This window comes from Daphnia pulicaria, chromosome 1 (assembly GCF_021234035.1).
Source record: "Daphnia pulicaria isolate SC F1-1A chromosome 1, SC_F0-13Bv2, whole genome shotgun sequence".
Lineage (NCBI taxonomy): Eukaryota > Metazoa > Arthropoda > Branchiopoda > Diplostraca > Daphniidae > Daphnia > Daphnia pulicaria.
The window spans coordinates 24,763,441-24,787,321 of record NC_060913.1 but is presented as its reverse complement, the minus strand read 5'-3'; the positions used below and the strand labels follow the sequence as shown (position 1 = coordinate 24,787,321).

The 23,881-nt window shown below is 38.7% G+C and overlaps 3 protein-coding genes across 4 annotated transcripts; 1 reads left to right on the top strand and 2 right to left on the bottom strand.

Annotated features, from left to right (window-relative positions):
- Positions 1-1,165: 1,165 nt before the first annotated feature.
- On the bottom strand, positions 1,166-23,216 carry LOC124314719 (vesicle-fusing ATPase 1-like). Of its 2 annotated transcripts, none has more exons than XM_046780055.1 (17): positions 23,042-23,216; positions 5,845-6,003; positions 5,685-5,778; positions 4,911-4,996; positions 4,540-4,758; positions 3,954-4,099; positions 3,684-3,825; positions 3,474-3,616; positions 3,201-3,400; positions 2,911-3,135; positions 2,709-2,819; positions 2,458-2,646; positions 2,258-2,384; positions 2,034-2,191; positions 1,778-1,962; positions 1,547-1,705; positions 1,166-1,479 (listed from the first exon to the last, which is right to left on the bottom strand). In XM_046780055.1, exons 3-17 carry the CDS (start codon positions 5,706-5,708, stop codon positions 1,356-1,358), a joined length of 2,238 nt encoding a protein of 745 aa, XP_046636011.1. In that variant the 5' UTR covers positions 5,709-5,778; positions 5,845-6,003; positions 23,042-23,216; the 3' UTR covers positions 1,166-1,355. The 2 variants fall into 2 exon arrangements, with proteins under 2 accessions (XP_046636011.1, XP_046636002.1); XM_046780046.1 differs by having other exon boundaries at positions 5,845-5,999.
- LOC124318558 (vesicle-fusing ATPase 1-like) lies at positions 12,737-16,462 on the bottom strand. The gene is made up of 14 exons (XM_046782831.1): positions 16,368-16,462; positions 15,998-16,216; positions 15,400-15,545; positions 15,133-15,274; positions 14,922-15,064; positions 14,649-14,848; positions 14,354-14,578; positions 14,152-14,262; positions 13,908-14,096; positions 13,708-13,834; positions 13,484-13,641; positions 13,229-13,413; positions 12,997-13,155; positions 12,737-12,929 (listed from the first exon to the last, which is right to left on the bottom strand). Exons 1-14 carry the CDS (start codon positions 16,454-16,456, stop codon positions 12,806-12,808), a joined length of 2,217 nt encoding a protein of 738 aa, XP_046638787.1. The 5' UTR covers positions 16,457-16,462; the 3' UTR covers positions 12,737-12,805.
- Positions 20,285-23,035, top strand: LOC124315182. Its single transcript, XM_046780675.1, has 6 exons — positions 20,285-20,550; positions 20,634-20,964; positions 21,033-21,187; positions 21,248-21,452; positions 21,516-21,764; positions 21,842-23,035. Exons 1-6 carry the CDS (start codon positions 20,386-20,388, stop codon positions 22,333-22,335), a joined length of 1,599 nt encoding a protein of 532 aa, XP_046636631.1. The 5' UTR covers positions 20,285-20,385; the 3' UTR covers positions 22,336-23,035.
- Positions 23,217-23,881: the final 665 nt, after the last annotated feature.

The window sequence follows — 23,881 nt, the reverse complement described above, 5'->3', positions numbered from 1 at the left end:
AAACGTCGAGGAGATTGCGCATAACTTGCCACCAGACGAAAAGAACGATCGCCACCGTCTCACGACTCATCCGGAACCGAATCCCGTGTCCGTCCGGGACACCAACCGATTTAAGACCTTGCCAACTGGCAGAATCGGAAAAGGACAACTGACCATTCAACCCGATTGCGGACACAGCAGTTTGAAGAAAAACTTGGTCGTGAACTCGCCCGACCGCGGCCGGATCGTCGACTCAAAGGGTCCGAACGTGATTGTTGAAAATGTTAAGGATCTCAATTCCCTTCTGGATTCGAAGCGGAAAAAATTTGCGAATTTCAAAATACCCCGCAAAGTTGAGTCACATCCATCCGATTCCTTGACGGGGTCTCAACTGAACGTGACTTATGCCCCGGAAGTGGACGAGACTCCAACACCCAAAATGCCCACGAAACCGGAGGTGACCATCAAACAAGCTGAGGACCTCATTTTTGGATACATCAGTCATTTATGGACTAACAGCGACGAACCAAATCTCGAGACTCTCACAAAGCGAGACAAAACCAACAATCGCCAACATCGCACGCCTCCCGCGGAACCGAATCACCAGTCCGTCCAGAACACAAATCAATTTAAGACCTTGCCATCTAGCAGCCTCGGAAAAGGACACCAAACCCGTCAACCCAATCGCGGAAACCGTTTGAAGAAGAAATTGGTCGTGAACTCGTCCGAACGCGGCCGGATCGTCGACTTGAGTCCGGGGTCCAAACCGAACGTGACTGCTGAAAATTATAAGGATGTCAGGTCCCTTCTGGATTCGAAGCGAAAAGAACTTGCGACTTTCAAAATATCCCGCAAAGTTGAGTCACATCCATCCGGTTCCTTGACGGGGTCTCAACTGAACGTGACTTATGCCCCGGAAGTGGACGAGACTCCAACACCCAAAAAGCCCAAGAAAAAGAAGGTGACGCAATTGAGTTTTCATTCAGGCTAGCTAGGTAAGCTATAAGTCTTACTTTACGGGGAAGTTTCACTGGCTTGGATTTGTACGTTGGATGAGCTTGGATTGCCGTCGTGGATAACTTATCGGAGACTTGGATTCGGAGAAGGATTGGCTGAATGAGTTTTTGTTCACAAAATTAAATTCAAATAAAATTCATAAAATAAAAATACCACACTTGTTGTCTTATTTCATTACCGTTATGTTTTTATTTCAACTGTTCCAGTAGGATAACAGATGACAGTTTTTTAGGGAATCCTAGCTGCTTCCAAGGTCAGAATTCACATGGTATAAGAGATCTAAACATACAACATTAATTTCTGCAAGAGTTACATTTTAAAAAAGAAGAGGAAAAAGAAAAAGGGAATTTTTTTTTAATCTAAGCGTCAAATAAAAAATTGTCCTCCTCCAAATCTTTAAGGAAATCTAAAACGCGGTGCTCCTCATCGAACTTTTCGGCAATTTCAATCGTTTCCAGAAGTTTTTTTATTCCGATAAACAGTCTTTAAAGTAAAGACAATAAGCATATTAGGTAAAATACAATAATCAACTAAGATCAATTTGCATTACCTTCTACTAGCAACTATTTGCGCAATAGCAACGATCTGAATCTCGGAAAATACGCCCGTCACTTCCAACACCGCAATTAATTGCTCAACTGTTGAAATGTAAGGAACACGAAAGATTTTAGTAAAAATGGAAAGCATTTCCAGTTCTTCCAATACTTGTCTAAAAGTAAATGTTAAAAAATAATGGCGTTAGATATTTAATCTTTCGAATTCTTATGATGAATTTTCTCACCTGTGACTGGTCGTGCAAATCACGAGTAACTTTCGTCCTTTAGGGGGCTTCTTTTTAAGAAAACCCAGCAGGGCTTGAAGAACTAAAGTGGAATAACGGGGACCAATCGCACCATAGTCGAGCAGTCGCTCGATGTCATCAACTATAATACAACTCAATTCTGAGCGGTAAGCATCGTCGAAAAACTAGACCAAGGAGAAAAAAATTAAAGTAATGCTGTTATAACTTTTTTACAATATTGTAGCGTTTTTTTTACTTTGCGAATTCGGAGAACCTTGGCTGATTCAGAGAAGCCAATCATGTCGTCGGGGCTGCAGATTTTGATAAATGGAAACTCTGAATTTTTAGCCAACTGAGCAGCGAGTGCTGTCTTGCCTGCATTCGGTGGACCCTCCAACAGGACGGAAACCAGGCCTAATCGCCAAAAAAAATGTGTAATAAATAAAATTAAGAATTTTAAGAAAAAGTAATAGAAATTACCAAAACCACTTCGCGCCTTTTGTGTCAGAATGACTCCTTTCTCCAACAAACTCCTGATTGGCTCTCCCCAGTGGATTATTCCACGATCGATGTACAATTCCAACGCTTCCGAGCTGGTACCAAACGCCTATAAATGAATGACGTAAAAAAAGGGTCACGATAATTGAAAGAAATGCATCATAGTCTACGTGAAGACTTACAGGTTTGATATCATTTTCAAGAGCGTGAAGAAAATGTCCACGGTCGACCATAAGCTTTTCACCGGCTTCAGGGTCAATTTCCACTTTGTTTGACGCTTTGATCAACCGACTCAACGCTGTTGACTGAGCGGCTCGAACCAACCCTTCAATCTCTGCTCCGCTAAAGTTCTTCGTTAACACTGCCAATTCCTGCCAATCAATAATTTAACAATTAGTCTGGAAACAGTAAGCCATACTTTTTTATATTGTACCTCTAGGTCAACATCAGCAGCCATCCTCTTGTTATCTCGCATGCGCGCAGTATGGATAATAAAAATTTGGAATCGACCCGTTTCGCTCGGCATTCCAATTTCCATTTGAACCTAAAGAATCCAAGACACGAAATATTGGATCGTGAGAACGTGCAGGTGTTCTAGACGAAATGTTAGATGAGAAAATGGTTAATTAGCTTACCTCCATGCGGCCAGGTCGTAAAAGGGCTTCATCAATTAAGTCCCTCCTGTTTGTCATTCCAATTACGAGAATGTTATTTAATTGTCCCACTCCATCGATTTTAGCCAAGAGCTGGGTTAACACGGTGTCGTTAACGCCCGACGCTCCGGCCACTGAGCCACGAGATTTGCAAATGGCATCTATTTCGTCAAAAATGATGATATGAAGCCCGCTGTTGGGACCCAACTAGAATAAAAGGAGAACAAAATTATTGTTTCACTAACTGCATTTGAAAAGGGCTGTCTCCTTACCCTTTTTTCCTCTTCTTCGGCCTCGGCAAAAAGTCGCCGAACATTAGCCTCCGATTCACCCACATATTTGTTCAGGATCTCTGGTCCGTTTACAATCTTGGGCTCGCGGGTGTTCAACATTTTTGCAATCTGACGCGCTATCAGAGTTTTTCCGGTTCCGGGCGGGCCGTAAAGAAGTATGCCTTTGACGTGTTTGCAACCTACGGAGCAGTAATTCCACATGAAATTCAAATAAAGAATCCAGATAAATTTCCATGAATAGTGACATCTTACCAAGCTGTTCCACGATCTCGGGTGGGAAAACACGGGAGGCGAACGCTCGACGGAATATGGCGCTGAATTCCGTGTCCAAACCACCAACTCCCATGTTTTGAAAATCCCAATCAGGATTGATGATGGAATGATGGACTGTTTTCCTAATGAGCGAAAGTTTGAAAATTAATAAAGTTCAAAGCAATTCAGCACGGCCTGCGTTTTTCTTACCCCATAGACTTTCCAACTAAATTGACTGAGGATCCTTCTGATTTATCAAAGACAATAATCGTATTTGAAAAGTATTGACCGATGCGGAGCTCACGAGACTTGGCTGACGAGACACCAGATTTTATAGCGTTAATATCCGCTCCTAAAAAGAAAAGAAAAACGACCAAAATATAACGACAGAATGAGTATTGCTTGTGGCCATTCTGTCTTGATCATTATATGCAGCAGCTCGAGTGTTATACGGTGCACGCAGTTGGATCTACAACTTACCCTCAAGTTTCTTGACAATTAAAATAAGAAGTGGTAACTGTTCGAATTTAAAACCAAGTTGCTGTCCAACGGAGAAACTTTGATGATGAAACTTTTCCAAAAACTCACGCGCCATAGCATCGCTGTCGTAGGGCTCGAGCGTTGTGCTTAAAATAACACAATAATATTAGAATGTTTTATAGGACGTTCTAACACCAATCACCGGCAAAGTAAGAGAGTGCGAACACGGAAAATAACCGCGTGATACAGAAAGTTTGCATGGCTCATTTTAAAATGGCATGTTTTCGAACTGGTTGGTAGGTAACGAGTCATAACATCACAGCTCACCATTCAACAAAGACGCCCGAAGGCATATTTCAATGCAAAAAGATCGACGGGTTAAACTACGAGCTTCTATACTATTTCCACTACGTTTCTGTGTCAGTAATGCGGAGGGAGGAAAGGATTGGCATTTCGTTTTCATACTAATTCGAAATTCGATCTGACAGAGCTTGGATAATCAAAAGATGCCGATTTGATCAATTAGACATGCAACGTTCTAATGTACTTTCTTATTCGAACTTATGGGTTTAGGCTACTGACTCACCTTTTCATTTGGTAGAAATTCACCTCGAGGATAATTTTTGCCAGTGTTTGTTCGAATTTTTTATCGAATTGATATGCGCGAACGTCGATGTCTTGTCCAATAGAAAGGGTCGCCCACTTGCGCTGAAATCTACTGAACCCAATGGTTGAAGGAATAACATCCTGATGGCTCTTGACGGTGAAGACAAACTGTCCCTTTGAAGTGGTCACTACGATATGCCTAAAACAATAAAATTTCATTATTTTCATACTTCGACGATCTTATACTATTTTTTCCCCCTTCACGTCATATTCCAAACAATCAAAACTATTTTAAATATTCTACGTATGAAAAAAAAAAAAAATACTAAAATAAATAAAGAATTTACTGACTTGATGGAGTCGGGTAAGTCCTGAGGATTTACCACGGCGCAGTTGGTGAGCTCTTCCGTACTAGGGCATTTTACCGCTTTCATCTTCTGCAATAAAGAATACAAATGATAAAGCAATTGAATTTTAAACTTCGCAGTAGGTGCTTCTTAGCTAATATAATTTGTTATCTACCACCTGCTCCTGTGAAACCGACACCAGCACGAGTCAAAAACAAATGCGGGCGTGAGGGCGTTACAGCGACGATACCATGAATTAACAACGATTGCTTAGTGCTACTCTAGCTCAATGTTTCTCACATGCAAGATGTTTCGGGAGCTATAAACAGAGCTGAACACAATTCAAAATCTCAGGAGCAACCGTACTTGAATGTTTCTTCAGTAAGAGTAAAAGTACAGCATATTGTTTCTTTCCGTGAACAACATTATTCTAATTCTAATTCTATCTATAATAGTGATTGACTGCGACCAGGGAGAACTGGAAGATTACCCTGCCTGCGGTTAGGAGAGACCGGAAGAATAGCAAAGAGTGCGAAGAACAGTTATATCACGGGATCGGTTAGTCATAGAAGAGTTACTGGATTAGCCTTATGACCATCAAAAGGCTTTCCTCAAATCATGAAGGCTTTCCAAGTTCGACCACTCAACTTCTCTGTTTATCAAATTGAAATCATAACCAACCACATGGTCTTTAATTTTTTATAAGTCAAGGGGAAAGAGCCACAGAAAACAAATAGAGGGCAGATACGCATTTAACATTTATAGAATTATATAATACCGAATCTAGCATCAAGTTGGACATCTCTCAGCTATTGTAGATTGTAGAAGTAGATTTCCAACCAGTCAAAGGAAACTCTCTAACCCGTTACAACCTATAATGAATAAAAAATGAACTAGGTATTACAATTGAAATAAAAGTTAAAATTTGAGATTAATACCAGCTTTTTTTAGAGAGTCCAAATGCCCAATGAAGACGGAAATAGGAGACAGAGTGCAATTGCCACAGTGTACTAGCGTAGAACACAAAATGTGCAAGTCTAGTAACACAAGTTTTGTTTGTTCCAAAAACCAAAACAGCAACAACTTCAAAAAACTATCTGATTGAAATAGGTAAAATAAAAGGTTTTGGATTGTAAGCTGGAGTAAATAAAATATCAAACAGTCAAGAAAATATGGCGGATACCGTAAGGAAACAAATAGAAAGCTAGTAGATTAAATTCTTCAGTTTGTTTAACTCTTAACTGTAACAACATTATAGCATGCAAAGCGATGAAGCATGAAACAACTAGAGGATCGTACAACAAGAATTTGAGAAGGAAATGCAAATAATTTTACCTAAAAAAGAATGTCACTCTAGCTTGACTTTAGATCAAGCATCTCTTCAGGTACTGAATTTCTGAAGCGCCTGATTACCAATTGGGAATCTAGGTTCAATGAGAACTCGCCAGAGGTCATCACTCGGGAGGCGAGAACACAATGCCTTGATTCACTAGATTTGTGACATTACAGTGGCGCCAGAGCGGGTGTGTGAGCAACCAATGCTGCTCACTAGGAGATTCGAACATCGAACCCCTCGTCACAAGGCGCACCTAATACCTGTGTGACGCGACGTCTTAATCAATTCACCCAACTCCTCCTGTCATATTTGTAATTAAAAAATGTAATGATCCTTGTCGCTTAATCCATAATTTTTAAATGGTAATCCTTGTCTGTATTTGTTATTAAAATTTCACCAAATTTCACCAATGACGAGATTAATCAATCTGCATTCCAAAGGGAGTAACGAAATTTTTTTTAAAGAGCCTTTTCCTATTTGGCGATTCAACTTATGCTTGCTTACAAACTAGAAAAAAAAAGCAACCTTCCTTTTAAGATAATCAGAATTAAATAAATATGACTGAACTAGACTGTAATAACTAGAGGATCGTACGGATGGGCAGAAAAAAAAAGTCCTCGCCATTTTGAAAAGGCCACGCCCTTAATTTGTCTGCTAGCCGAGTGTAAAGACACTGGAAGTTAAGGATGGTAAGCCGCTTTTTCGTAGTGGAGTCAACGATTTCATCTAAAATAATTATATTCAATTAATGTATTACCTTGAAAATTGTTGAAATACAATCGAAAAAATAAAAACTTCAATTAAATCATGATTTCAAGTTATTCAAATTGAAATTAAATTAATAAAACTTGAAAAATGAGAGAAAATTGCGTGCTGCGAACAACGGTTGCATTGCCGAAGTCTATAAAGGAGAAGCCTCTTTGAGACTACATCATTGTTCAGTTTACCTAAACTACCACAATTCGAAAATGGAAAATCTTTGTTTTCTCTTTGGATGTTTGTCTTTGTCGGAGAAACGGAAGCGTACTTTTGAATACGAAGATGAAGGAATTGGACACGGCAGACCCAAGCGGATTTGTTTGACCAAATCATACGAGTTAAATGTTGGGCTGCAGAATATTGGAGAGAAGATTCACCTCGAAAGACCCAACAAACGCCAGAAAATGGACGCAGGTGATAGTCCCCTCCCGAGAGATAACGGAATGGAAGTTGATAAAAACGTCGAGGAGATTGCGCATAACTTGCCACCAGACGAAAAGAACGATCGCCACCGTCTCACGACTCATCCGGAACCGAATCCCGTGTCCGTCCGGGACACCAACCGATTTAAGACCTTGCCAACTGGCAGAATCGGAAAAGGACAACTGACCATTCAACCCGATTGCGGACACAGCAGTTTGAAGAAAAACTTGGTCGTGAACTCGCCCGACCGCGGCCGGATCGTCGACTCAAAGGGTCCGAACGTGATTGTTGAAAATGTTAAGGATCTCAATTCCCTTCTGGATTCGAAGCGGAAAAAATTTGCGAATTTCAAAATACCCCGCAAAGTTGAGTCACATCCATCCGATTCCTTGACGGGGTCTCAACTGAACGTGACTTATGCCCCGGAAGTGGACGAGACTCCAACACCCAAAATGCCCACGAAACCGGAGGTGACCATCAAACAAGCTGAGGACCTCATTTTTGGATACATCAGTCATTTATGGACTAACAGCGACGAACCAAATCTCGAGACTCTCACAAAGCGAGACAAAACCAACAATCGCCAACATCGCACGCCTCCCGCGGAACCGAATCACCAGTCCGTCCAGAACACAAATCAATTTAAGACCTTGCCATCTAGCAGCCTCGGAAAAGGACACCAAACCCGTCAACCCAATCGCGGAAACCGTTTGAAGAAGAAATTGGTCGTGAACTCGTCCGAACGCGGCCGGATCGTCGACTTGAGTCCGGGGTCCAAACCGAACGTGACTGCTGAAAATTATAAGGATGTCAGGTCCCTTCTGGATTCGAAGCGAAAAGAACTTGCGACTTTCAAAATATCCCGCAAAGTTGAGTCACATCCATCCGGTTCCTTGACGGGGTCTCAACTGAACGTGACTTATGCCCCGGAAGTGGACGAGACTCCAACACCCAAAAAGCCCAAGAAAAAGAAGGTGACGCAATTGAGTTTTCATTCAGGCTAGCTAGGTAAGCTATAAGTCTTACTTTACGGGGAAGTTTCACTGGCTTGGATTTGTACGTTGGATGAGCTTGGATTGCCGTCGTGGATAACTTATCGGAGACTTGGATTCGGAGAAGGATTGGCTGAATGAGTTTTTGTTCACAAAATTAAATTCAAATAAAATTCATAAAATAAAAATACCACACTTGTTGTCTTATTTCATTACCGTTATGTTTTTATTTCAACTGTTCCAGTAGGATAACAGATGACAGTTTTTTAGGGAATCCTAGCTGCTTCCAAGGTCAGAATTCACATGGTATAAGAGATCTAAACATACAACATTAATTTCTGCAAGAGTTACATTTTAAAAAAGAAGAGGGAAAAGAGATGGGGAAATTTGTCTAAGCGCAAAATTCCAAAAAATCGTCCTCCTCCAAATCTTTAAGGAAATCTAAAACGCGGTCTAAACGCGCACTAATTTCTGTGTGACGCAACGTCTTAATCGATTCACCCAACTCCTCCTGTAGTGATTATAATTAAAAAATGTAATGATCCTTGTCGCTTAATCCATAATTTTTAAATGGTAATCCTTGTCTGTATTTGTTATTAAAATTTCTCCAAGTTTCACCAATGACGAGATTAAACTGATTAATCAATCTGCATTCCAAAAAATTGAAAATCAACACAATATTGCTGTGTTGACATGGGAATAAAGAATTTTTTTTTTTAAACGAGCCTTTTCCTCTTGGCGATTCAACTTAACGAATGCTGGCTTACAAACTAGAAAAAAGCAAAATTATAAGGAACCTGGCAAACATGGTTAAAAATCGCTGGGTTGTTTAAACCTAACATTTTTTTTGCTCACATTGAAGGGGGAGTAAACTTAATATAGATTATACTATTATAGCCGCTACAGTTAACAGTTACTAAAGCGATTGATAAGTGGCTATCGGTGGCTATAACAAAAAAATTACAAAAGCGATGCGCGTTTTAAAGTTTCAAGTAACGGCTGCAAAGATACCGAATTAATCATTTAAGAGCGAAAAAACTGGTATTTAAAAACAAAATAAAACAGATGATAACAAACGGAACCAGAAAAGTCTAAATGTGTTGTGTCTTGTGTGGTGGCAAGTGCATCCGGAAAAAATTGAAATTGACCAGCAGGCATTACACGCGAAATTCCTTCTTTGGAAATAAAATTGGGAGGGGGGGAGGTTTCGCTTAATCAAAATTCAATAGCATGTAGGCCTACAGTGACGAAAAAGAACCAAACGAACGTTTTTCCCACAAAAACAAATAGCAAATGAATGCCTTAGAATAGAAAGATCTGCCTTACGACTTGTCAAAATTGTCTTGTCTCAGAAAAAGTGACGCCCTATTCAATTCAGTGATTCACCCACTCGCCTCCACTATATCATTAAAAAAAAATTTTTAAAAATTTTAATTTCAGTAGATAATCGCCAATCATGTAATCTGGTACATCGATGATTAATTGATACTGGTAAAATTTGAGCACACTATGAACTTCAATCGGTTCAATATGTTTCGTAGTCTTATTCGAAGTTAAAATAAACAAATGCATCAGGGGTTTTCATTGAAAACTTTAAAGAATGCGGCTGAATGGTAAGATAAAGAAATACAATCTTGCTGCCAACGCCAAAAAAGGCAGAAAAAGAGACTAGTCCTAATTAAAGTGTGCAGCAAAGTTTTCGTGATTATCGTAGTTGCGACCATCCTACGCAGCTGATGAATCGCCATAGTGTGGTAAGTGAATCAAATTCAGTTTAAGTATATCTTTCTTTGTTTGGCAACATGAGTCGCTCGTAATTTTTTGGTTTGTGAACCGATTTCGAATTAGATTGATCTATTCCGCTGACTTCTCTTTCAATGACGTTCTCCTTTTACTTATGAGATAGCGTCTCTTGAGTCAGAAATGTTCTTTTTAGAAAGAATGGTTCCGTGTACCAGATAATCCCCACAGCAATCTCCAAGGGTCTAATGACATTTTATAATTGACATTTATATAATGTAAGTTATTCATTTATATTAATTGTTAAATAATGAAATCGAAATCGATAAATATTATAAATTCGAAAATGAAAACATATAGTAGTTGCTATTTCTCTGCAGTTTATCTTATTTCTAGTATGTTCGCAAAAAGATCATTATTTATAGAAGATTTGATTTGAATAATGAATTGAACTAATACCGAGAATAATTTTGATTTCTTTATTTCTTGTTGATTGCGGGATTCTTTTCCCCACTTTTTATATTTAGTAAATAAAAAAGACCCGAACAAAAGACTCATCAAAATGGAGGAATCAAAGTTTTTCTCGGTATTAGGTCAAGCGTCATATTACGTCATATTACGTGTGCGAATGTTGCATAGCAATCGTCTATGAGTCACCAGATGATGGCGTTAAACACCGGCATGATTGTAACCTCTATGGACTACACATCACACAACAGACAACCCATCCGTCAAACAAATATCGCATATTATGACTGACCCTCTAGCATGACTTTAGATCAAGCTCCATCCGGCATTACACCTTCAGCACCTGATAACCAATTGGGATTCTTAGTCTGAGCCTATACCCGCGGACGGGACCTCTGTCTAGAATCACTAGATTCGCCGAGTGGCACCACAGTGGGCGTGTGAGCAACTAAATTTGCTCACTAGGGGGTTCGAACCCTGATCTTGTTTGGTCCATACCTATTCCTTATCGACGCCCTATTCAATTCACCCACTATCCTCCAATAACATAATTAAAACCAAAACAAATCTTTTGAATTTCCGTGAATGATCGCCAGGCATGAAATGTGGTGTATCGATGATAAATACTGTTAAAATTTTAACACACTGAATTTTGATCGGTTTAGTTTCGTAGTCTTATTCGGAGTTAAAATAAACGAATGAAATCTTTGAATGGGAAGATGAAAAAAAAACACAAATCTTTCTGCCAACGCCGCAAAAAGCAGAAAGGAAAACTAGCACTAAAAATTACCAGCAAAGTTTTCTTGATATTCGTAGTGGCGGAGATAAGTCTCCTGGCAATTTTGCTAAGTCTAAACACAGTGACGAGCAATATCAGAAGCAATTTCAAGTGGATATGAACAGGATATATGTGGCGTCACTTCCTCAACCCGACAGAAAAAGAATTCATAAAAAAGCAGAATGATTAGCCAAAGTCCTAACCATTTAAATTATTTCCTGGGAGCGTGATGTATTCGAGGACGAGGCTTTGCTCCAACTTCGTCAACATCTCAGAAATAGTAAATTCCAACTGTCTTTGTTGGATAATCGAAAAAAACTTTGATAGAAAACCGCCTAATTAAAAAAAAAATCTCAGTCGCCTCCTCTTTACTTCATTAGTTCATTCGCCTTCAATTAATTGAAGAAAATCGATACAAATTGCAACACAATATTGGAGGAAGTAACGACGATAAAGCTGAAAATGTCCTACCTCCTTACATGTTGGCTGCTCATCTGGATGTGGTCCCGGCGGTTGCAAACGGGAGGGGAAAGTGGCTAATTCCTTTGAATATCAACGACGGTGTTATCTGTGGAAGAGGAGCTTTAGATGACAAAAGATCTGTAATGGTGGGTTGACCTGTTATACCTTTACACCAAAATGTGCTCTTGGTGAGTGGAGGTTTCTTCCAACTGTATTTCCTCATGGCAAGCGCCATATAGTTCTGCAGTCACCGTCTAGTCTACATTCCATACAAAGTAAACAAATTTAATTAGATTCAATTCAAGAGATGTGGAAAAGCACAGACATCTAACAAAACTTAACCATTGTACTGTGTAGCACTTAAATGTTTAAAATTTTACAATGAGGTTCCTGAGAATGCTGACCTTGGTGTAATGGCTATCATGTGGGGCCTTACTCCTTCATCCGGCTCACTGTAATATTCAAGTTCTGACTCTACCATAATAAATCACACAAGCATGGCTTTAACTTTTCCGTGGTATCAAATTAGTATTGTGCTTTAGTTTGTTGGGAAGAACACTGTTTACATCAAGTCAAACACTCACATCCATTTTGATGCCCACTTTTCAACTACACTTTAAGTTAAATATCAATGTCTTCACAGTTCTCAAGTTTGATGATAGGCCATGAAGATTTCTACTAGAAAAGTTGGCAAGTTTTCGGCCAATTGTGCTGAAGTTGATTTTGAAGACCATCTTTGACATTTATACGATACATTCAAAGGTAAAAGATCGTAAAAGAATTATTGGAGAAGGAAATGCAAACGAGTTTTTTAGCCACAAAAAGAATATGTCACTCTAACTTGACTTTAGATCAAGCATCTCTTACATACAACATTAATTTCTGCAAGAATTACATTTTAAAAAAGAAGAGAAAAAAGAAATAGGGAATTTTTTTTTAATCTAAGCGTCAAATAAAAAATTGTCCTCCTCTAAATCTTTAAGGAAATCTAAAACGCGGTGCTTCTCATCGAACTTTTCGGCAATTTCAATCATTTCCAGAAGTTTTTTTATTCCGATAAACAGCCTTTAAAGTAAAGACAATATGCATTTTAGGTAAAATACAATAATCAACTAAGGTCAATGTGCATTACCTTTTATTTGCAACTTTTTGCGCAATAGCAGCGATCTGACTCTTGGAAAATACGTCCGTTTCTTCCAAAACTGCAATTAATTGCTCAGACGTTGAAATGTTAGGAACACGAAGGATTTTAGTGAAAGTGGAAAGCATTTCCAGTTCTTCCAAAACATGTCTAAAAGTAAATGTTAAAAAAATAATGGCGTTAGATACTTCATCTTTCTAATTCTTATGATGAATTTTCTCACCTGCGACTGGTCGTGCAAATCACGAGTAACTTTCGTCCTTTAGGGGGCTGCTTTGTAAGCAAAAGCAGCAGAGCTTGAAGAACTAAATTGGAATAACGTGGACCAATCGCACCATAGTCGAGCAGTCGCTCGATGTCATCAACTATAATACAACTCAATTCTGAGCGGTAAGCATCGTCGAAAAACTAAACCAATGAGCAAAAAATTAAAGTAATGCTGTTATAACTTTTTTATAAGATTGTTGCGTTTTTTTACTTTGCGAATTTGGAGAACCTTGGCTGATTCAGAGAAGCCAATCATGTCGTCGGGGCTGCAGATTTTGATAAACGGAAAGTCGGAATTTTTAGCCAACTGAGCAGCGAGTGCTGTTTTGCCTGCATTCGGTGGACCCTCCAAAAGGACAGAAACCAGGCCTAATCGCCAAAAAAAATGTGTAATAAATAAAATAAAGAATTTTAAGAAAAAATAATAGAAATTACCAAAACCACTTCGCGCCTTTTGTGTCAGAATGACTCCTTTCTCCAACAAACTCCTGATTGGCTCTCCCCAGTGGATTATTCCACGATCGATGTACAATTCCAACGCTTCCGAGCTGGTACCAAACGCCTATAAATGAATGACGTAAAAAAAGGGTCACGATAATTGAAAGAAATGCATCATATTCTACGTGAAGACTTACAGGTTTGATATCATTTTCAAGAGCGTGAAGAAAATCTCGACGTTCGACCATAAGCTTTTCACCGGCTTCAGGGTCAATTTCCACTTTGTTTGAAACCTTGATCAACCGATTCACCGCTGTTGACTGAGCGGCACGAACCAACCCTTCAATCTCTGCTCCGCTAAAGTTCTTGGTCAACACTGCCAATTCCTGCCAATCAATAATTTAACAATTGGTCTAAGCCTGAATTTTTGTTATATTGTACATGCAGGTCAACATCAGCAGCCATCTTCTTGATATCTCGCAAGCGCGCAGTATGGATCTTCAGAATTTGTTCTCGACCCGTTTCGCTCGGCAATCCAATTTCCATTTGAATCTGAAGAATTCAAGACACGAAATATTTGATCGTGAGAACGTGCAGGTGTTCTAGACGAAATGTTAGATGGGAAAACGGTTAATTAGCTTACCTCCATGCGGCCAGGTCGTAAAAGGGCTTCATCAATCATGTCCCTTCTGTTTGTCATACCAATTACGAGAATGTTGTTCAGTTGTTTCACGCCATCGATCTTGGCCAAAAGCTGGGTTACAACGGAATCGTATACGACCGACGCTCCGTCCACTTTGCCACGAGATTTGCAAATCGCATCAATTTCGTCCAAAATGATGATATGAAGGGCGCTGTTGGGACCCAACTAGAATAAAAGGAGAACAAAATTATTATTTCACTAACTGCATTTGAAAAGGCCTGTCACGAGGACTTACTCGTTTTTCCTCTTCTTCGGCCTCGGCAAAAAGTCGCCGAACATTAGCCTCGGATTCACCAACATATTTGTTCAGGATCTCTGGTCCGTTTACAATCTTGGGCTCACGGGCGTTAAGCATTTTACCGATTTGGCGCGCCATTAGAGTTTTTCCCGTTCCGGGCGAGCCGTAAAGAAGAATACCTTTGACGTGTTTCCAGCCTACGGAGCCGTAATTCCACATGAAATTCAAATAAAGAATCCAGATAAATTTCCATGAATAGTGACATGTTACCAAGCCGTTCCACGATCTCGGGTGGGATAACACGGGAGTTGAACGCTCGACGGAATATGGCGCTGAATTCCGTGTCCAAACCACCAACTCCAATGTTTTGAAAATCCCAATCAGGATTTATGATGGAGCGATGGACTGTTATCCTAATGAGTAGAAGTTTGAAAAATCAATAAAGTTCAAAGCAATTCAGCACGGCCTGCGTTTTTCATACCCCTTAGACTTTCCTACTAAATAGATTGAAGATTTCTGTGATTTATCGAAGACAATCATCGTATTGGGGAATAATTGACCGATGCGGACCTTACGAGACTCGGTTGACGAGACACCAGTTCGCAAAAAGTTAATATCCACTCCTAAAAGAAAAGAAAAAACGACCAAAATATAGCAGAATGAGTATTGCTTGTGGCCATTCTGTCTTAATCATTATATGCATCAGCTCGTGTGTTATACGGTACACGCAGTTGAATCTACAACTTACCCTCAAGTTTTTTGACAATTAAAATAAGAAGTGGTAACTCTTGGAATTTAAAACCAAGTTGCTGTCCAACGGAGAAACTTTGGTGATGAAATTTTTCCAAAAACTCATGCGCCATGGCATCGCTGTCGTAGGGCTCGAGCGCTGTGCTAAAAATAACACAATAATATTAGAATGTTTTATAGGACGTTCTAACACCAATCACCGGCAAAGTAAGAGAGTGCGAACACGGAAAATAACCGCGTGTTACAGAAAGTTTGCATGTTTCGTTTTTAAATGGCATATTTTCTAACTGGTTGGTAGGTAACGAGTCATGCCATCACAACTCACCATTCAACAAAGACGCCCGAAGGCATATTTCAATGCAAAAAGATCGACGGGTTAAACTACGAGCTTCTATACTATTTCCACTACGTTTCTGTGTCAGTAATCCGGAGGGATGAAAGGATTGGCATTTCGTTTTTCATTCGAAATTCGATCTGACAGAGCTTGGATAATCAAAAGATGCCGATTTGATCAATTAGACATGAAACGTTCTAGGGACCCATGGCAAGGCATGTACTTTCTTATTCTAACTTATGGGTCTAGGCTACAGACTCACCTTTTCTTGTCGTAGAAATCCACCTCGAGATTAATGTTTGCCAGTATTTGTGTGTTGTTATCGAATTCAAATGGACGAACGTCGATTTCTTCTCCAATAGAAAGGGCAGTCCACTTGCGCTGAAACCTACTGAACCCAATGGTTGACGTAAGAACATCCCGATGGCTCTTGACGGTGAAAACAAAAATCTTTCCATTCGAAGTGCTCACTTCGATATGCCTAAAACAATAAAATTTCATTATTTTCATACTTCGACGATCTTATACTATTTTTTTCCCCCTTCACTTCATATTCCAAACAATCAAAACTATTTCAAATATTCTACGTATGAAAAAAAAAAATACTAAAATAAAATAAAGAATTTACTGACTTGACGGAATCGTTGAAGTCCTGAGGATTTACCACGGCGCAGTTGGTGAACGAAAGCTCTTCCGTACTAGGGCATTTTACCGCTTTCATCTTCTGCAATAAAGAATACAAATGATAAAGCAATTGAATTTTAAACTTCGCAGTAGGTGTTTGTTAGCTAATATAATTTATTGTCTACCACCTGCTCCTGTGAAACCGACAAAACCGACACCGGCACGAGTCAAAAACAAATGCGGGCGTGAGGGCGTTACAGCGACGATACTGTCGGAAATTTTCCGACCCTCGATTTCTTGGTATTTTAACAGTAATTTTGATCACGTGAGAGGCATGTACTAGTACAGGGCCTAAATATTTCTAAGTATTGTTTTGATATTATTATTCTCAGTAATTCATGAAGGACTTCCGCGTATCCATCAAGTATGATCACCGGTTCCCCCCCCCCCCCCCAATTTCCCAATATTACCATCGTCTTTCATATTGAAGTAACTAGCTTTAGATTCTTTTTCATCGTCATTGACTACGGTCATCTTTATTTTATGTTTCTTTTATCTATGTCGTCTGTGTGTGTGTAATCCATTCATCCTTCAAAATGATATCTCGTCAATCCTATTTGATGATAAATCATATACATGGGCCTATTTTTATTGCCATGCAGATGCAGTGAAATATTGTGGGAAATGTGTTTTATACGGGCTGTCATAACTAGTCAAACTCAACGGGAAAAAGTTCACTGTCAACCATCAGTAGGCTAGTTAATGCAATGTTGGGAATCTTTTCTTCTCTCGCGCTGAATTGAATACTAATTAAATTTGAAAGAAGACGAACGAAATAACATTTTAGAGTGGTGGTTAGTAACGTGGAAGAGTTCATAGCCTCACATCGGCGGCGGCGGGAATTTTTAAGGAAATGGGGTCCAATCAGACGTGACGTCTGTACGGTCGAACTACCATGACGTTCTATTTGGTTATTTTATTACATATATAGAGTCCTAATGAAAGTTCGTGTATATAACTTTAGTCATTTCATTTTATTGTCTTTCTTTTTATTGGTTGGATGCGACAATATGGTGATATAGTCATTTTACTCTATTTAAAAATTCTTTTTTGTTTAATTGTTTCGATGCGTTAGATGGTCTACACAATTTCGTAGTAGTAGACGTAGAATAGGCAAGCGACAAATGCCACCCAAGATAAGAAATGTGGAATCACTTTTTGAGTTAAAGACGAAACATTTCCATCGTTGGCCGGCGCAGTCGTTTGCTTAGTACCGCTCGCATTTCGGCTTTTGGCCATTGAAGTACAGTTTCTCTGCAACAGCAAAATAATGAAAAACAAAAGAGACTCGAGGAACTTAAAATTAACGACTTACTTAATGTTGTCAGTGGGAATTTGTTGATCAGTCTGCTTGGCATTGGAGAAAAAACGGGACCCTCTTACAAATGATTATACAACAATCTTATCTCACAGTCTTATCTTATACCTTAACATACACAGAGTGTGTTGCACAGTCTAAATGAAATTCTATTTGTTTTTTAAGTTTATAGGAGACTTTTAAAAGCGCATGAAATTGAAATAAAGAGCGTCTAGACGGGTTTCCATAGAACCCATTTTTTTTTTTGTAGTCCTGTGGGAGTAATAAGACTTATACTAACGCCGGATTTTCCTCATGAGGCCCAGCGGAGCGTTTCGGCATTAATATTATGCTGGTAGTTAGCTGGAATAGCCTTAAATCAAGATGTTCTAATAGGACTGCGTGCCCTTTCAAAAATAAGGAATAGGCACTATATGTAAGTGTATATAGGCTGTACGGATGTTGCGGTTACTTCAATAACTATTTACCTATCCATCCAATTTCAAATATGTTATCCTTTTGAAATGTAGTACATAGAATGAACACATTTTTAATTTTTCAATTTGTTTTTTTAAAAAGCCAATCAAGAAGTCCTCATTTTCTTTTACCCGAATTCTATGAATTCCTACATATGTTATTAACTTCGCGCATTGTTTTGAATTTCGTTTTTCAAATTGGTGGTATTTCATTTTGAAATTAGATGTCGCTAGTTTTTTATTGGATGACAAAACACAACAAAACACGACTATGATGTTTTCTTGTATTTATTATAGGCTCTAATCGGCTCTAATTTATTTTGAAGTCAATGTAAATCCCCGTTTGATGCGCTTATCTGTCGCCACAAAACAAATAACTGCGCACAATAGGATTTACGACCAGGATTCAAAGTTTAAATGGCCATGTTTATTTTATTTAAGACGGTGACGCTTATTAAATAAGACAATTATAACAATATGCAGTGTACGGCTGTAGGTACAAGGCATTAGAAACTCCTATAAATTGCGATGCGCCCAATCGTGAAAAATATCACTCACAAAAATTTGTGGATAAATCGGAGAGTTGAAAATGACTCGTTTCGTAATCCACGTCATTTTGCTATCAATTTTAGGTTGCGGGGCGATTCGTTCTTCCGCTGCTCTTTCCTTGGATGATAAAGTGAAAGAATTGGAATCGAGACTGGAAACCAAAGTAATTCAACTCGAACAAAAAGTGACGCAACTTGAGACTCGACTAGAACAAAATGTAAGTTTCTACCTATAGTATCCAAAGAGGTTTCTTTTCTTTTCAGTCCGCTTTTAAGATGATTAAAATTTAATTTCTTTACACCAGAATAAAGACAAAGAAGAATTTAGAATTTGCTGCGCAAGTTGATGAACTGAAGAGCAAAGTTCAACAACAAGAAACGATTTTATCTGCCGTGTTGAATGAGAAGAACGAACCGTCGACTCATTTAAATGATTTAATCAACACACATCAATCATAAGTGGCTATAAATGGACTGCCATCTTCATGTGGTGATCTTAAGATGATTGGCCACTCCCTTAATGGTTTTTATTTCGTTATGGGAAATAAAACGATGGAGTCCGTTTACTGTGATTTCAGCAAAATCCCTAGCGATGCAGGTAAATCATTCATTCGATCAAATATTACTTTAATATTTTAATCTAGAATAAACATTAGGAAATAAAACTAATTTCTGTCTAATTTCTGCTACAGGATTTCAGAAATGGATCGGATACACTGACGTCAAATCAGCACCCGTCTATTTCTACGTCCAGCGGAATTCTAATTTCGACATAAGAGGTGTTCCAATCCCATTCGATCTGGCGTTGGCGAACGAAGGAAATGCAATGGATTTAACATCGGGGATATTCACGGCACCGGTAACGGGAATTTATTTCTTCTCCTTTATTTGCGGGACTGGCTTCATCTTCAACAAATCCGCCATATAATCTCTTGTTAGGTGTTGGATTTTATTTGAACGGGGTCTATTCCGGGGTGGGTTATACTGCAGATGAAAACATCGCAGCTATTCAATATTTTAGTCCGTTGACCATCCAGTCGACGCTGAATTTGAAGAAAGGGGATCAAGTTTGGGCGGGGATTGTTGCCATAGCATCAGGATCGTTTTTGGCTGAAACAGTATACACTTCAACCATTTTACGGGGTTCATGATGGAGGAGGAAATTGCGTCGTCCCTTTGAGATTTTGTATTGAAATGTGTAAATTGATCGTCTAGTGATCGCAATACATTATTAATGAGTGGGAATTTCTTTGAACAAATTGTTTCTGTGTTAACAAATACTCAATTAAAATTGAAGTAAAATCTAAACTGAAATAATGTAGACGTGAAAATGTATTAAAAGAAAATGATTTCGTTTTTGCTTGACGAGAGAAACGGGTTGTTTTAGGGAACATAAACTCAACTTAACTTATCATCTCGTTGATTACCGTTTGTCTCTATTAAGCAAACATTTGCACAAACAAAAAGTCTCGGTTGTTAATTGTTACCTTGCTAGACTCTTTTTAGGATAATAATAGACAGTTGATAAGATCTCGTGATAAAACCACAGCACAAAAACAGGAATATAAAGGAGCTCCGTCAAATTGCGTTGTTTAACGTTAGTTATAACACACATCTCAATTGGATTACAAAGAAAAGAGTGAAAATGGAACGTTTTTTGGTCGGATTTTTATTCGTTCTGGCGACTAATTCTTTGGTCGCCGCTCTTTCGTTGGAAGACAAATGGCAAGAATTGGAAACTAAACTGAACGCCAAAGTGATTCATTTTGAAGAAAAGGTGACACATCTGGAGACTCAAATCGAACAAATTGTAAGTTTCATTTTATTTTATCATCTTCATATCCTTTGTTAGTTATATTCTACTGCATAATTCAAATTCATTTTCATTGACAGAATAAACTAAGACAAGATTTGACACTGACAGTGGTACAACTAGAAGCCAAAAATGTTCAACTGGAAACTAAAGTCCAAGAGCAAGAAAAGATTTTAACTTTCCTGTTGCAAACGACTGAACTTCCAATTTCAGCAGATGTTTCGAAATTGTTTCTAAATAATCGACAAACTGCGATTCGATCAACTGGAAAAATGAGCGAAATACCTAGGACATGTCGAGAACTCCGAGCAGCTGATCCGACACTTCCATCCGGAATGTACTGGATCGATCCGGACGGGGATGGAGAAGGAGGAGATGAATCAATTTCAGTTTACTGCGACATGACATCGGGTATGTAATCAAATCTGAAACCTCTTTTTTAAAAATTAGATAATTATTAATTTATTTTTAATGAATAGGATCCACTTCAATTCTACATGACAGTGAATCTGCCATCGACGTGGGTCACTGCTCCGATCCTGGATGTTATTCACGATCCATCAGTTACAACGCGTCCATCAGACAAATGAAAGCCTTGGCCGAACTATCAGGCGAATGCCATCAGTCAATTAAAGTCAGTACCATATGATAAATTTATTTAAGTTTCTTCAGTTTATTGGAATTTGGTTTTTAGTACGATTGCTACTACACCCCGTTTGAGTTAAATAGCATCGCCTATGCCTGGTGGAACGACAGGGACGGAAATGCGCGATATTTCTGGGCCGGAAATAACACGGACGGAGATCACACTTGCCAGTGCGGAATCGATGGAAATTGCGTCGATTCTGTGGTGAAATGTAACTGCGACACCATTTCACCAATTCAATTATTTGATGACGGTATACCTTTACGAGAAAATGCTTTCTTTAATAATTCATTTAACTAATATTTGTGTACTGCAGGTGTTATCACGGACAAAAATGTTCTGCCCGTCAATCGTCTGAATTTTGGTCGAACTCTACTGGAAACTTCGTCTGGTATCCACACGTTGGGACGGTTCGTGTGCAGTGGAACTTCTATCGCCGGACTGCCCACGTCGTGTGAGGATCTTTGGCAGATTGGTCACAGGTTGAATGGATTTTACTCAGTCATGGGAACTAAAATGATGGAATCTGTTTACTGCGATTTCACTAAACTTCCTGATGATGCGGGTTAGTAGGATGAAATTTAACTATTCAATTCAAATTTCGTACTATTGATTATTTAATTCTTTTAATTTCTGCAATAGGATTTCAGAAATGGATCGGCTACACTGACGTCAAATCAGCGCCCGTCTATTTCTACGTCCAACGGAATTCTTCATTCACCACAATTGGAAAAATTCCGTTCCATTCGGCTCAGGTGAACGAAGGAAATGCCATGGACTTGAATTCGGGAAATTTCACGGCACCGAGAAGGGGAATTTATTTTTTCTCTTTCACGGGAGTGTTAAGTTGTTCTTCTAGTTCTACTAGCTGTTATTTCCAAGTTGGCCTTTACTTAAACAATTTTCGAGTTTCATCCGCTGTTGTCTCATACAATCAAAGTCCATTGTCTCTCCAGTCGACCATGAACTTGATAAAAGGCGATCAAGTTTGGGTACAGATTGAATACATGACATCAGGAGCGTCTTTATATGATTATGGGACTAGTCAATATCCCCCCTATCCATGGACATTATATACCCACTACACCCATTTCACGGGTTTCATGTTGGAAGAGGAAATTGTGGCGTCAATTTAACTTTTTTTGTTGATTATCTGAAATTCGCATAATAAATTAATAATCGTCAACTTACACGAAAATTAGTTTTTTAGAAAATATATGGTGGATGGCTAGGAATTAATTTGATTCTTGAGTGTCTAATTAATTAATCACGAATAATTGACATTTTGGTATAATTTTGAACTGTGAAAAATAACCTTGCTCTTGCATAATCATTTTACGTGCGTGATTCGAGCGTCATTTATTTTTCTTTATCCGAAAAAATTCCAAAATTTTGCAGACGTCAAATTTTTGGCATTTCGGTCGTGTCTCGTGTATCGTGATCGTCGATGTCGTCTAGATGTACAGTGCAAAATTTGATCTATTTGTAATTGGATTTTCTCCGAATTGAATTGCAGTAACTAACATACAGTTTGATAAGGTAAGTTTGCTATTTATTCTTGATAATTCTTCGTTATTCCAAATTGTAAATTTGAAAAGTGAATACGTGTGTAAAGTTCACCCTTTCGTGGGTATAAAGTGTTTTTGGGTTGATAATGATGATCGTTTGCACGATCGAAAGGTAGGAACGAAACGCTCCCCGTATTATTACTATTTCCTTTTTTTCTTCTTCTTCTTAAAGTTTCGTGTATGTGTATATACCAAGTCAACAGCTTCTTGGACGATACATTCAAAATTAAAAGAAAGTAAAAGATTTGGAGAAGGAAATGCAAATAGTTTTTACCCAAAAAAGAATGTCACTCTAGCTTGACTTTAGATCAAGCATCTCTTCAGGTACTGAATTTCTGAAGCGCCTGATTACCAATTGGGAATCTAGGTTCAATGAGAACTCACCAGAGGTCATCACTCGGGAGGCGAGAACACAATGCCTGGATTCACTAGATTTGTGACATTACAGTGGCGCCAGAGCGGGTGTGTGAGCAACCAATGCTGCTCACTAGGAGATTCGAACATCGAACCCCTCGTCACAAGGCGCACCTAATTACTGTGTGACGCTGCGTCTTAATCAATTCACCCAACTCCTCTTGTCATATTTATAATTTAAAAATGTAATAATGATAGTCGCTTAATCCATAATTTTTAAATGGTAATCCTTGTCTTATTTGTTATTAAAATTTCACCAAATTTCACCAATGACGAGATTAATCAATCTGCATTCTGAAAAATTTTAAATCAACACAATATTGCTACGTTGACATGGGAATATTGGAATAACGAAAATTTTTTTTTCAAAAGGCCTATAAAAGAAAATTACCCAAAAGCTCGCAGTGTTATTTAAAAAAATCAACTTTAGACATCCATAAAGCAAACTAGTTTAATCAAGACGGCTTAATTGACGATTCTCAAGGATTTAATGAATCGCATCAAACTCTGAATTTGTTTTTCGGGATCCAGTCTTTTAAATATTTAGGCGATTACCTTGGCTGCACAACATTTTTTGTCACCGGTTCTGCGTATTAGCGCTGGTTGGCCAAATATCCGTGAACGAACCCCAATTCTCCTTTTATTTGAAACTCGAAACTGGAACGTTTCAGCACTTTGTTGTTCACCAACTTCGTTGCGC